Source organism: Xiphophorus couchianus, chromosome 11 (assembly GCF_001444195.1).
Source record: "Xiphophorus couchianus chromosome 11, X_couchianus-1.0, whole genome shotgun sequence".
Taxonomy (NCBI): Eukaryota; Metazoa; Chordata; class Actinopteri; order Cyprinodontiformes; family Poeciliidae; genus Xiphophorus; species Xiphophorus couchianus.
This window is the reverse complement of record NC_040238.1, coordinates 28,177,028-28,193,004: the sequence shown is the minus strand read 5'-3', so window position 1 is coordinate 28,193,004 and position 15,977 is coordinate 28,177,028. Positions and strand designations below refer to the sequence as shown.

Sequence of the window (15,977 nt, the reverse complement as noted above, 5' to 3'; positions counted from 1 at the left end):
TAATATATATATATATATATATTTTTTTTTTGCTATTGCGAAGGGACAATCTTTCATATTAAACAACTAAAATGGTTGCTAATTTTCCTTTGCAAAATAACTAAAACTCTTTAAAAAAAAAAAGTAAACTATTTTGTGGTCTCACTTCAATGTTTTTTTTGTTTTTCGTTTTTTTAGTTTTCAAAAAGTATTATTAATATTGTTAGTTTTTTTCACATAAAAAAACACATAGGGACTCAGAACACATAAGAGATGCTTACTTTGAATAACTGCCTTATTGCAATGCTATTGCAAAGGGACCATCCCACTGGGATGACTGTGTCACTCAAAACGGAGTTGGAGCTGTGGGCATTTTTGCAGGCTAAAGTCATGTCATCTGAGACATTTAATTGGGTCTGAGCCGCCACAGGGGGACAGTGAACAGCATTCCCGCTCTGCGTGCCTGAAAGCTGAGTTTACTCCACTCCGCGTGGCTGCAGTCTGCGGATAACACATGCGTGCCGAGGCAAACTTAAGTTGTGGGTGACATTAACAGCTGAGGCAAGCAAAGTGGACATCTTTTCTTAAATCTTACTAATCACAAAATAATGAAGGGATTTTAGTAAAAGTACAGATTGAAGAAGACATTAGTTTTTCTATTTTTGCTGATCTGGATTTGCTCAGGTGTGGCAACGGCTGACATAAGGGGCAATAGAGAAGACCCCAATCCTTCCCAATTGAGGATTTACTCAACTGCTTGGATTTGAACTTTTCAGTAGCCTACAGCATTTTCTGGTTTAGTTTGGATCTGCTTCAGGTAACGATGCCTTTTCGGAACTGATTTTTGCTTCTAGCTCCTCATGCAAATAACATTTCACACCATATCCGTTGCAGTGTTGATGTGTAAAACTATATACAAATTCTACTTGATGATAGTGTCATCATTAAGGCATTTATTGTGTTAGTGAAACTTTTAAGAGACAGTTTTGTCATAGAAGGTCGTTGGGGGAGAGTGGAGTGAGTTTAGCAGGGTTAAAGGAGGCAAATGCCCAGATATAAAAAGCCTGCACCTCCACTGAAAGGGGTCATGCAGCCTTCATCACCCGTCTGTCAAAGCTCTGTAATTATTTAATCCCTCTGCAACTTCAAATGCATAAAGAAACTGGTGGTTGTGTGTGCTGTGTGTAGTTGGTGTATATACAAGAGCCCTCAGAGCATTTTCATCACATGACTTATCAAACGGTCGGCATTGACTCTCATTGCAATTTAACACAACACCTGCTGAGTTCAGTATTTATTTTACCTTGCCAGTTGAAATAACATGAATGCAGATAGTTTAATTGGAATTAAAAACATTTATGAATGTTTTTAATAAGAGAAATTCCCAAAAACGTCTTAGTGACACTTTTAAAATCAGAAAATATGAAGGCTCTAAGATACAAATCATAAACAAAACCACACACAAAAAAAATACTACAATATAACAAAAGACTAATAAAAGTATTAAAAAAAAACAATGCAGGATGACACATTCTTAGAATACATACTTTTCATTGTTTCTATGGTGTTTGCATTTCAGAGCTACTAGTAAATATTTGTAAATACTTATAAAATACAAAAAGACAATAATATAACCTTCCTTTAAATAAAAAAGAGAAAAAGGAAAAACTGTAGAGATGCACTAAAAATATTTGCTGTTGACCAAATATTTTTAGTGCCTAATGAGGCAAATCAGACAACTGCCTCATTAGATACTAAAGAATATATATTTTCTGATCAGTTAATTGACCTCATATAAGTGCTACAAGGTTGGTGTTGGATTTTCAGTGTGGATGCTGTTACTAAGTGAAAAAAATATTATAGGATTTTTCAGGTTTTTAATTGTGAACTAAGAAAAAGTTTTTGACTTCCAACTGTTATAAAAAATTCTTAATGTGGAAGTACTTAAAGCATCTCAGGTATAAGGCAAGAATCTATGTTCTTGAGAATACACAGAGACTCTTCTGTACAAGTAACAATGTGCTAATTCCTATCACAAAATGTTAGTGACATTAAAATTTCAGCTCTGTCTTCATTTTATCTCTGTTTTAAAAATTTTTAACAGCAGCTGCTGTCTCACTCATGTGGAGGTACATTACAGCCTCTCCTTATAAATAACAATGACCAATTTCAGCAACAAAAAAAATCAACCACAAAATTCTGATCTCTCTAAAATCTCTAAAATATTGCATCTTCCATATTGTGCTTTAGATTGTTCTGACAGCTCTTTTTTTCTCCGTTGCCCCACGAAGGGATAAATGATCACCTCAACCAGAAGAGTGTCTCCTGATAAATCTGAAGTTAGAATAGCCTTCAGCCTCGATGACACATCAGGTAAACACACATGCACATACAGTACATACTGTGAACACACACGTAGCCAAACCCTTTACTACAAAACTCCTTGTCTGCACCTGTGCTCCAGGATGTCAGAATGATTAGAAACAAGTTATTTTGAGGTTTTGAGCTGCTCTTATTACTCAGCTTGTCATTTAACATCAGATCAAAACTACTTTTGGTTCGTTTCCACTATGTGTGGACGTGTATTACATTCTGCCAACCAAAACAGACCATGCCGACTGTAGCTTGAGTAACTCCCAATCGCTTTAACTGCGGGTTCATTCTTCCACACTATATCTGAGACAGGTGTTATCACTATTTCTGTATGACCACAGCATGTTAAAAACAAACACATACCTTTGTGCAGCACTGTACTGGCAAAATGCAAATATATGGACACCAAACTACTGTTCATTTTTTTAGAAAAAGCACTTATACCCTTGAGGTTTTTCACAATTTGTAATATTACAGCCATACTCTTATATTTTTGGGGTATTTGGTGTGAGTGATAACACACTGAATATGGAATATGAATAGGACAGAAGTTGAAGGATATTTGGTTTTCCAAATTGTAAAAAGCAAACAAAAACGGTCTGACATTTGTCTTCACTTCACCAAATCAATATTTGGAAAAGACATCTTTAACTGCAATCATGGCTACCAGTTCCTTTGGGTGTGCCTTTCTGACAACTTTGTACATGTAGAATCACATATTTTTTGACCTTTCATCTTCGTAAAATAACACAAGCTCAATCAGATTGCATTTAGTGTTTGTGAGCAACAGATTTTACATTTTGTCAAAGCTTCATAATTGGATTTAGGTCTTGTCATGTTCCGTGTTTTTCTGTGTGTTTATTTTGAGTTTTCGGTGTCTCTGTGTCTCCGTGTTGTCTTGTTCTCCCCTCGATTACTCCCAGGTGTTTCTCGTTCCCTAATTACCCTAAGAACCTGTTAAGAACTAACAGGTTCTTATAGTCTTGCTGGAAGGTGAAGTTGTGCTAAAGTCTTAAGGGGGTGGCATTAGGCCTTATTTTCCAGGTAAAAAGTGTAGTGTTATAGAACTATTAGGTAAGTGTGTTACCTTCAGTTGTTATGAAATGCTGTATGAATAAATGCATTATACTTTATGAATGATCTTGCAAAGGCCCGTATAGTCAGTTTTCTAAATTGTTCTTTTTACTACCACCTACACATGTATATTAAACCTAAAGAGCATACCTTTCAACCTAGGTGCTGTCTGTCAGGATGCTTTACTGCAGTAGGGTCAGGCACTGGGACAGCAGCTGCAGCTTTGCAATGACAGAGTCAGGTTTCTCTTATAATACTAACAGTGTCTTGCTGCCTGATTCACCGTTCAGCTTTTAGAACACTGGCCTATATTTATAAGCAGTTAACACTTCCAGTTCAACCCCACCCGTCCTTGATCCCCCCTTGTCTTTCTTTCTCTTAGGCAGCAATGTGAAGAGTTATACCAGGAACAGCCATCTCAAATTTGTGTCTGAGAGGTCATTTGCCAAGCTTATTCATTGAATGCAGCTCTCTCAAGGCAATTGTGCATATACTGTCAAAGCTGCCCAGGCAGAATCTCACCTGCAAATCATAACTGGATATTTTGGATCCTCTGAGATCATATTATTGTCTCTTTGAACTCATGTTTCACTCAGCAGGAGATGTTTCACTCATCTCTCATGTTTCACTCATGTTTCACAGCAGGAGATGAGCTGTGCTCCAACTGAGGATCAACGTTTAGACCCTCTGTGACTTCATGCCTGACATAGTTCAAACCCAACACTGTGTCAATCCTAAGCATGAGAACCATATTTATTCCTCTTTATAATTGGCCCAAGGCTAAAGGCTTACCCACTAATACTCCTGATTTTAGAAGGTTGCATCACTCCAGGATTCTCCACATGTTCCACAACTCTTTGGAGGGTATGCATCACTACCGAAACAGTGCAGACAATCTGTCTGTTTCTGTATGGCTGAATCCCTGTTTGACTTTACATCTGGTCTGGGTGATCTTCCTGTCCATTGCAGACAAGTACAATGCTTGTTCAGTTGTATTCTTAACCTGCATGTCTTTCAGCCTGGCAGCTCATTACCGCTGCTCAGTCAGAGGACATGGCTTATTTAGAAGTGCAGCATTGTGTTACAATGTTGTTGTGCTATACAAGAGAACCTATAGTGTTACATTTTCACAGAAAAGCATTGAGAACAAGTTAAAAGGTTCTGTGGCGCATGAAGCAAATACTAAATACAACTATTCGGTATTAAAACCATGACTTATTTTGATCAAATATGTGCAGTAGAAGTTGCCTTGGTATTTTAAATATAAACACTATTTTTTAAGACAACTGGAATATTTAGTTTTATTTCTGATTTAAACTTGATTAGTTAATGGAAATTATAAAAATTCGTGGCATGCATGAATTCCTTTATGCATGAATTCCTTCATTTGTTTGGAGCACAATGATTAAGTTAGAGAGGCAGTTACTTCCAAAGCCGTATAAGTTTTTTCTTTTGTTTCTTTTTTGTCTTTTCTCATGTACAAATTTGACACAAAGCATTCTAGAAAAAAAATTGCCTACAATTTTAGTTAACTATAGTTTACCATAATCTCAAAAGGTTCCAACTTGTGCATAAAGTAAAGAAGTTTGTAATTTGCAGGGCAACTCCACATGTAATAAATTTGTCAAATGGCAAGTAGCGTGCTGCAGTCTAACTAAAAAAAAAAAAGAAAGGAAGGAGATGTGAATCTTGAAGGTTTCAATCAGAAATCTTTCTGAAGCCACATACTGTTTACTTAGGTTTTAAAATGTTAATCAAAATAGCCACTAGAGGGAGCTTTTGAACCACAGATGGTGCATCTCCTGTCACTATAAGCATGGGAGGGAAAAGCTTCATAAGTCAACACATAATGATGAAATTGTTTGGTTAGTTGTGATTCCCAGTTTTTTTTTACAATCATTTCTAACAGATTATGAACTGTATTTCTTCAGATATAAAAGATGTGGAAGATCTGTCACAGGCCTTCCCTGACCTTGAACAACGTTTAGAGGTATGTAAGCGTTGTTTACCTGTATTACCTGTTGTCTACATACCTGTAAACAACAGTTATGTAGTTCTGTACTGTCCACTAATAAAAGGAAGAAAATGTCAAATGTTTGTTTGCGGTACTTCTGTTGTTCCTTTAGCCATGAACAGGTATTTTGCTTCTTGTTCTATTGTCACATTTTAATGTGAAACTCTTTCAAAACAAGATATTTAGAAGTAAACCAATTTGTCATATATAAAAACATATGTCCTAATACATTTGGGATATTATATAGATTTATCCAGATAGCACTTTAACTTTTATTAAAAAATATGTTTTATTGCTCTCAAAATGCTGTTAGTGCTCATGTTGAGTTCAAGTAGTGTACTGCTCTGACTGTACACATTACTCTAACTGAATGTTTTTTTGTTTGTTTTGATTCTGTGCTCAAATCTGTTCTTGTTAAAAAAAAATTATTAGAATTAAAAAAGTAGGGGAGAGCGCGGTATTGTGAGCCATTTTTTACATTTGTTTCCCTATAGGCAAGGTAAAATGATGTATCAGTAAAATGTAAACATTTCCTATTAATTTGGGATGTTTCCTAGCTATGGAAGTTATCAGAATATTGTCAAGACAAAGGACAATGAAAATATGATTGTTTTAAAAAAAGTGGTCCTGTGTCTCACTTTACCCCAGATCAGGGGTAAAGTTAGACAGACCAGAAAAATCAATGGGGTAAATTGAACCATTTGGGGGTAAGCTGATACACTTATGTTTTCCACTTTAATACTACCATAACACATGTTGTAACAATTTGAATCCTGACTGACAACCTAACCTTCAAAAACAAAAAAATGTCAGACTAGGATCAGTGTTATGGAGATTGGTTAATTATAGTTAGCACTTGAAAGTAACCCAAAGTATTAAAATGTAAATCAAATACAACATAATATACTTCAAAATGTTTTAATTAACATTCACAGTGTGAGAATCATAGCACAGGACCTTTAGCTAGTATCTGGGTGTGAGGAGCAAAGTACAAGCAGAACCAGCTAATGCACAGTCTGGGTCTCAGAACATGGACCCATAATCGGAACTTGTCTTCATTCATCCATCCTGTTCTGGTGGAGGCACCTTTGGCTCCTGGAGGTGCTCCTATCAGGAAGTCATCCTTAAACCTAACTCTGGGGAAGACAAACATAGGAGGTATGGCATTCCCAGCAGCATTCACTGCACACACCACAGTCACTAGTTCTCCCCTCTCAGATGATGTGATAGAACCAACTTGCTTTTTTCCTTTCTCTGTCACAACCTGAATCAAGATAGAAAGTCTAGAATCAGGGACAAATGTACAATCAGTAGGTTACTATTGGTCTAAAAGTACATTGTATTTAATTTCATTCCATTCATTTTTCCAGCTCACAGGTTCACTGGTTATTATCACAATCCACTCAATATCAGTATGGTGCTCTCTTGTATATCATGTGTTGCTTACCTGTCGTGGCTTTTGAACTGTAAAGACGCCGGTTTAATCTACATTGTAAATCATGTGTGGAGGGAATGTGTGTCTGTGAAAGAGGAGAGGCAAAAAAAAACCTTATCAGAATTCAAAACAAATCTTACGGGTAAAGCTAACTTAAAACATTTGCAACTAAAAAAGTGTCACCTGTCCATCACTACAGCCAGATTGTCGAAGAACTCCCCTACGGTAGTTTTATTGAAGGCTGTAGCCCTTCCCAGGGATGTTGCCTCTGGAGTTTGGACAGACAGATGGCAACATGCAAGAAACCTCCGAAACCACTCTATTCCTAGAGAGTAGATAATTTATTATTATAAGATTATTATTTAGCATTATTATTTAGCTTGTGATCACTTGCACACCCTAGCATACCTGCACATTGTTTCTCTGTCCAATTGGCTGGAACAGGGATATTGTTTCTCTTTGCGTATTCAAATGCCAGTTCACGGCACTTAACTGGAGGAAGGCCGTGGAACTGGTCAGCTAGTTGTTTCAAGTGTTTAGCAAGCTCCTCCTCCATCTCATCTATGAATATTCTCTTTGCCTCAGCTACTGCACTCCGGGCTACTGATTTTACTTGCCCTTTCTCTTTTTTCTTTATGAATCTTTGTAGGGTTGTCTTGTCAATATTTCTGTCCCTTCCAGCTTTTCTTAAAGACTTCTTTCCTTGCCTGACCTCAGCAGCTGCATTCTCCAATTCTGCAAGGGGTGTTTGTCCCCAGGTTGATTTCCTGGTGTACTTTCTTGGCATGATGGCTTTTCTACAATGGTTATGACATAAAACTTAAACAGATGTAATGTAATATTACACTAAATATGTTTAAGACTAAACTTAAATTGTACTTCATGATGGGGTAACGTAAGACAGTGTATCACATTACCCCACGGCATTTGTCTCATTTAACCCCACAGCCACCATTTTATAAAAAACATCTCTAGCAAGTCAGGCTAATCTTGAACTAGCATCAATCACATGGTTGTATATGTTGGAAGTTCATCAACATGCATGATATAAATTTTTCTACCTGAATTAATTTGCTTTGACACAATAGTTAATTACGTTTATAGCTAGAAAATTTACTTTCACGTGCAAAAAACACATTTTTATGAAAAAAACATACTTACCACAGCAACAGCATCAACTTCACCTTCCTGGCAAGGGGAGAATGGGAGGGGCTTGTAAATATAATGGTCACATGACCATAATTTTGTTCCATTGCATAGATATAAGTGGTGTCTCACAATACCCAATGTCTCACAATACCCCGCTCTCCCCTACTCATGTTCTCAATGTTTCTCTTAAAAAATATGACAGATTTTTTTTGGTATTTTGTGATATCTAAAAATTTAGTTTAAGGAAAGTATGTCGAATAATGTCACTCCTTAACTGAAACATTTTAAAAACATGAAAAGATAGAATAATACCAATATTAGTAGTGTAAATATAACTAGTAATACATCCTTAACGAAAGTACATAGTTGCAGAAGGTTAGCACAATATCGTAAAGGAATATTTAGAAGAATTGACTAGTCTAGATGGCTATATGGTGATGCAGTTAGTAGCTCTGTTGCTGTGCAGTGAGAAAGTCCTGGGTTGAAATCCCAGTCAAGGTTCTGTCTGCATGCTGTCACTGTGCTTGTGCGAGTTCTGTCCAGGCACTCTCTTTTTCACTTCATGCCCAAAAACATGACTGTGAAGTCAATTAAATACTCTGAAATTGCCCTTGGGCATAAGTTTATGTGTGGTTGTATTCCTATGTCACAGGTTTTTAGCAGTTTTGGTCAATACAAAAAAAAATCTGTCTCTTTCATATTTCTTCCTCTGCCTCTCCAATGTATTGCAGCCTGTGCCACCTTGCATGTCCCTAAGAGAGAGCGTTCAGGTGTACAAAGAGCACTGCAGGATGGCCAGGGAGTTCCATCATGTAAAACACGAGATCTCTGTCCTCGAGGAACGCAAGTAAGGTTTGATGATATGTACACATTATTCCAATCTTTGAATGCACAAGGAAGACTAATTACATGTGATGCAATTCTGAAAACAACTGAGCAAAAATACACATGGCTTAGTTGAATTTCTACATGCAGTTTCTCCTACACTGCTAGCACCATGGGTCTGTAGCTAATGCAGCCCTCCTTAACTGGAAACTGCTGTAGGATTCATGGTTTCCCAATTTGGGGGTTGCACTGAAACAACCCACTTCAGTATTCCTAAATAAAGAGATGCATGAAGACTGACCCTAGATAAGATAAGACATGATGAGTCATGTTGCTACACTCACACTTCTTCCTTGTTGCCATTATCTAGCACTACACAAAGATTTTACATCTAACTAAAACACAGCAAACAAGCAACAGATATACAAGGACAAAATGACAAAATACTGTTTAAATAATGTAGCTACAACTTTCTCAATACTAAACATGCTTTAGACTTTTGCTCACAATCATTAAAATAAATTTATTACGCAGTACTGAGTCAGTTTTCTTACTTCTCATATTTTAGACACAAAGTGTTGCAAGAATGACAACAGGGATATTACTTCAACAAAATGACAGGATCTTTTCTTAAATGTTTTGCTACACTTAGTCTGTATGAAAGCAAAGAACACTGAGGACTTTATCACTCTTCAGTATTGTTTGTGTTACTTTGTGATTTAACATTTCAACAAAAATAAAATAAGTCAAGGGAGACACGTTATACAGTATTATATTGTGGTAAGATCTTCTCAAAAATGTATTCAGGTATTCATGTACAGGTTTGTGTGAAAGTTTTAAAAGTCCCATGCATATGAATGTGGTTTTGAAAAATGTCTTCTTCCTCTTTTCAGCCGCTTTGTGTGACAAAAATAAACATTCACTCTTATACCCCCACATGTGCGCACACGTGATTTCCTACTTACTTCCATATTCAGAAACTCACAAATACTTCAGAATGGAGGTTGTGGCCTTTTAGTGAACACAAACAAAACATAGTAAAAGACAAAACACTTCAATTTCCGTTATAACCAAAGGTGTAATCTCTAATTCATTAGTCAGGTTACCACAGAAACCACATTTCTAAACAATGAATCTATTTGTGGTTACCAAAGATGATCATCTGGTATGGTACCAACAGCCAAATTAGAATATTATTAATTAGTTCCTTTCTTTCAGTAACTGAGATGACTAAGTGAAACAAACACATTATATAGACTATTTACACAAAGACTCATGCTTTCAAGCCTTTATTTAGCTAATTAGGATGACTAAGTTCAGAGCTAATAAAAACATGGTATTTAAGATTAGAATAATACATCAGACTAATAAAAAACCCTTGACAGTGCCTCCCACTTTGACTGTAGGACTTCCACATAATTACGGCATTTACTGTATGCTTTCCCTGCTGTCATTATAAAAACTAATCCTCTTGTGTTGAGCTCCTGACCCTATCCTCCTATTAGTAGCATCTACCCACTAATGTTCAGTCCAGGATTCACTAGTCATTGAATTTCTCAGTCTGCCAGTGGAAGGGGCTTCATATTCATAAAAGAACAAAACCAAACCTATTGACATTTTCAAAGCATTTCACAGAAACTATATAGGAGATTTTAAAGTAAACAACAATAGTAATGCACTCTTAAATAGATATCAAACATTAAAAGCCAATAGCAAGCCTTTTTTTCTTTTACAAGATATATAAACTTGTATATCCAAACAAGATTATTTTATTATTTAAATGTGAGCTGTAAGAGTTTAATGTCAGTATGAAATCTAATGTGGCAGGAACCAGAGAAATGATTCTTGAACCAGTGGTGATGAAACATATTAGGCTGGAAAAGTTTGCATTTAGGAGTGTATGACTGAACTAGGGATGAATAAATGGACTAAGGTCTTGTATGCAGCAATGTAGGCATTACTTTGGCTTGTTCTGGTAAAAGAACAAATGAGAAAAAAGTGAAGCTCTCAATTTAATGACTCATCTATTGCCGTTCAATAACAAAAGGACAAGAAACATTTCATAAATTACTAAAATAATCACTTTCCCCTGGAAAATTCACTCTGTTCTTACACATTTAAAGAAGTCAGTGGAGGTAGCTTAAGCAAATAATCATCAGGTCTTCGGGACACTTCCCTTTTCAGGTTTACCGTACAGCTCTCACCTTTCTAGACTATGAACTTAGTACAAATGAGTGTTGCTGGAAATTGGGAGGTTTAGGTTTCCACTGACGTTTTACTCAAGGATAGACTTAGTCACACTCAGTAATTAAAATAGGCTAAATACAGTTAAGGGTTTTCAAAGACAGCTCCAATTTTTGTTGCTGTGAATAAACTAAAAATGATATCTTGACTAACAAGTGAGGAAACTGCACAGCTTTGAGAAATCTTTTCAGACTTTTTAAATTAAAATACATGCTAAATTGTTGTGCGGGTAAAAAGAAAATAATTCAAAATAAAATTATTTTTGCATTTTTAACTAAAAAAATCTGAGCTAATTTTGGCTCCTGAGTGCTTTCAACTTGGCAATTTTGATCCACAGTGCAAAAAGTTTGGAAACCACTGGACTAGTGGTCAAGACAAATGTTGGTTTGAGAAATTAGGAATTTTAGATATGCTTTAAGATGGGAAAAGGGGCATCAACCATTATGTTGAATTAATTAGTATCACATTCCATTTGTATAAATCTATAAGCTAAAGAACATATTCTACTCACAGTATGATATGATCCACAAAATGTTTCAATTTATTTCCCTGCAGAGATTAACTTGAAAGTCCAGCATATTCAGGGAGAGTTGCCAGCTTTTTTTCTACAAATGAAATGTTCTTTCTTGATACACTATAAAAAGAAAACTCTTTGAAGGTTTGTCTTTCTCATTTCTTCAGGCGAAAGTTGCTGGCGGAGTTGGTGGAAGATGAGAAGGTAGCTGTAGAGATCGCCCGTCTCGAGGAGGAGTTTCAGCGCTTAACAGAGGAGAACCACACATTGGTGACCCTCCACAGTGAGCGCAGGCAGCAGCTGGAGAGGCTTTGCCTCACCAATCGAACAAGGCAAGACTCCTCTTGACCTCCGACCTCCCAGAAACTGAGTCTACCAGACTTTCAGCTGACAGCAGACCAGCGACCAGCAGACTGTTTTTATGTGCAGTCTTTAAATTGTCTAATTACACTGACAGGACCTGTTTCTGTGGATGATCTGAGTCATTTATGTGAACCTCAGATGTACACTTGTCATCACTGAGAAGTTGTTAGAGTGATTCTAATCAGCAATGATAGATTTTTAGGGTGCTGTTTTATTGTTTTTTTTTATTTGCTGAGCCATACTGGTCATAATAACAGAACAATGTATTGCAACAGTATTTATATCATGTGAACTTTTTTACATTTAGTCACGTCATAATTGCAAAATTCAATGTATTTTATTTAAACTTTAAGTGATATATCAACCTATTCGAATTGCACTCAATCTAATTCACTTTCACAGCCCTAAACAACATGCAGTTGGCTTCAGGTGTCACCTAATCAGTAAATCGCAGTCAATCTGTGTAATGTGCTTTTTATTCAATCTCTCTGAATCAACTATTTTTTTTAAAATAATTCTTCGGTGCAATTAAAATTGTAAGTCATTTGGGTCTCTTTGGAGATGTTGAGTGTATTTTACCAATCAAAATAGTTCCTATTGGATCCCCCTGGATTCAGATCTGCACTTTGACTAAGACCTTCTAAAACATAACCATGCTTTTATCAAAACAATTCCCTCTTTGCTTAGATTGTATGCTTAAGTTTTTTGCAGCATCTAGTATGATTTATTTTTATTTTTTGCTCTGTTTTGAATTCCAAAGAAAACCCATACAAAAGGAAGACGCTGCCAACACCCTGTTTCACAGTGGAGAGTGGACATTGTGTGTTGAGGTTGATTTGTTTCTTAATCATATAGTGTACATACAATGTATGCCAAAAGGTTGTATTACAGTCTCATCTGACAAGAACAGGTTCTTATACAAATTTACTGTCCCTCCAAATGATCTGTGAAACTTCAATGACTCTCTAAAAACAATAGTTTTCTTTCCACCATAAAAAGTCATACTTTTAATTTTTGGATTTCTAAAAACAATGTTCAAACTGTGCATCAGTTTCCGTACTTTTCATAACTATGAGCTGCTTTCAGTTGGTCAGTCACATAAAATCCCAGTAAAATATATTGAATTTTGTTACTGGAACATGACAAATGTAAAAAAAAATTTAAAAACTGTATGAGTTAAAACTACTTATGCAGATTGAGTGGCTGTGACCTGATGTGGTAAACCAAATTCAGGTCTTGTGGAAAGTCAGATGCTTCATCTAAGGGAGCAAAATGGACCATTTTGGCTATGGTCCAAAATGTTATCACAAATTTCAGTGTTAAAAACTCTGAGGGAAATTAAATTACCAAACTCTTTGGAAGGAATTATAAGAATGAAAAATAATCTATTAGTAGTATCTGCTGTCAGAGTTGTAAATTATCATTTACATTTTGTGATCAGTGGTGTAAGTGGAATAGTGTTATCCTGTAAATAGGAAAGTAAACAACATTAACTGCTGTTTTTTTCCTCTAATAATAAAAAGACATTTTATTGTAACAACAGCATCACTTCCTTAGTTTCATTTCTAAAATCATTCACTGTTGTGTTGTGTCCTCTTTGTCAGCCTTACAAAGAAAAAGGAAGAAGGATTTTTTTTTTTTAATGACGAATGAGTTTATTCTGGAATTACGCAACACTAACCTGATTGGCTAGTTTAACTGTCTCTGGCTTCCTTCTTCTTTTAAATCATGTGACACTTGCAACTTAATTTGCCAATGATCACCATAGAATTTTTTGCTGTATCTACTTTAGGAGCTGACTTTTATCATTGTAAAATGTCATCATACAATAGTTTGCATACGAAAACAATTTCTACATCTATTCTTTCTTCAATACCTTAAGGTTCAGAGGACCTATTAAGTTTGAAGAAATTTGATGACATGTATTGTACCATTTTGTAATCAGCCATTACTCTCGTACAGGGCAAAGACACACATACACACACACACACACACACACACACACACACACACACACACAACACAATACAATACAGACAATAATGCTCTTTAGAGAAAAATTTACTTTTAGTTTAAGAACATCTGTGCAGTGTTGTTTTTCCACTCACAGGTTACTTCTCCTTTTGCTCTTTTGTCTACGGTGGCCGACAGGTGCAAATGCGCAGCAAAAGAGAAAACATGCAAACAAAAAAAAAACACGCGCACAAATTAAATGCGGCAAGCAAAAAGCGAATAAAATGCAGCAAACAAAAAAGAAGACACCCCCGAATGAAATGCAGCAAACAAAAAGAGAGACGCAAACAAAAAAGAAGACACCCCCGAATGAAATGCAGCAAACAAAAAGTGTTGAAAACGGAAGTGCTCCAGACCACTAGGGGGAGTCAAAGAAAATAGTATTCATTTCTATGGGACCAGATGCAAGATTCAGAGAAAGAAATTTGAAAGATCCGAAATCTCTCCTCAAAAATTCTATTAAACCTTTCTTTAATACCTACACACTCTCTCAGCATGCATCTTCTCTCTTCTTCATACTTACAACACTCTAAAATAACATGCTCTATTGTTTCAGACTTCTCACAATAATCACACTTTCCAGATGCAAGATTCAGAGAGATACCTTTACTTTCTTTCAAATTTCTTTCTCTGAATCTTGCATCTGGTCCCATAGAAATGAATACTATTTTCTTTGACTCCCCCTAGTGGTCTGGAGCACTTCCGTTTTCAACACTTTTTGTTTGCTGCATTTCATTCGGGGGTGTCTTCTTTTTTGTTTGCGTCTCACTTTTTGTTTGCTGCATTTCATTCGGGGGTGTCTTCTTTTTTGTTTGCGTCTCTCTTTTTGTTTGCTGCATTTCATTCGGGGGTGTCTTCTTTTTTGTTTGCGTCTCTCTTTTTGTTTGCTGCATTTCATTCGGGGGTGTCTTCTTTTTTGTTTGCTGCATTTTATTCGCTTTTTGCTTGCCGCATTTAATTTGTGCGCGTGTTTTTTTTTTGTTTGCATGTTTTCTCTTGCTGCGCATTTGCACCTGTCGGCCACCGTATTTGTCACATTTAGATTATTCAAATCATCAAATAGATGACATAAAACAAAACTAAACAAGATCAATACAAATAGCAGTTTTAAACTTGCCCTTCTTGTTAAATCATGAATGAACTGCAACTCAACAGTTTTGGGAAGCTGTTTAGTTTCACTAACCACACCCAAAGTTCCAAAATACAACTTGTCTGACAACATGAAGGAAAGAAGCAACACATAAAAGCCCTATCTGACATCTCACGGTCTGGAAAACCATTTCAAAGGTTTTGGTTCTCCAGTGAACCACAGTCAGATTCATTATTCATAAATCAATTAAACATGGAGCAGTGCTGAATCTTCCCAAGACAGGAGGAAAGGGTGACTTCCAAAATACTCCTAGAGCATAAACAACTTATTTAAAGCACAAAAAATGGCAGATGCCTCTGATCAGTGTCAATAATTCATAAGTAAGAGATGAGAGAAGTATGGCAGCCATAGAAGATGTCCAAGCCCAAGAGCACTATATCTTCATGACCACAAATATTTCTGGAACAATATTCTGTGGACTGTCAATTTGGAACATTTTATAAGATATGTATTCCATTACATCTTGGAAACTTAACAGCATTTCAGAAGAAAAAAAACAACAAAGTATAAGAGTCAAACTTATGCCTTTGTGGGACTTTTGCTAAATAATTGTGAAGAACATCCAGTAATGAGCTTATGACCTTGTTCTCAAGCACATCCATCCGTTATGTAGCAGGACAATGATTTGAACAATGCCAGCAAAATTATGATTTTAGGGAGGACTAGTCACCGTCTGGCTGCTGAAACCTAAGACATGTGGTTCATGCTCATTTCGATTCATGTTCTTGTGTTTGTGTCATTGTGAAGCACTTTTGACTTTAATATATGTGATAGGTGCTATATGAATAAATTTTACTTACTAACTCAAAAACCCACCCTTGTAGTTAAACTAAACCTTTCTGTA

At 36.1% G+C, this 15,977-nt stretch overlaps 1 protein-coding gene across 1 annotated transcript; it reads left to right on the top strand.

Annotated features, from left to right (window-relative positions):
* The first annotated feature begins 414 nt into the window (after nt 1-414).
* map3k7cl (map3k7 C-terminal like) lies at nt 415-13,512 on the top strand. Its single transcript, XM_028030340.1, has 5 exons — nt 415-796; nt 2,271-2,352; nt 5,358-5,416; nt 8,756-8,871; nt 11,775-13,512. The coding sequence occupies exons 2-5, from the start codon at nt 2,277-2,279 to the stop codon at nt 11,953-11,955; spliced, it is 432 nt and encodes a 143-aa protein (XP_027886141.1). The 5' UTR covers nt 415-796; nt 2,271-2,276; the 3' UTR covers nt 11,956-13,512.
* Nucleotides 13,513-15,977: the final 2,465 nt, after the last annotated feature.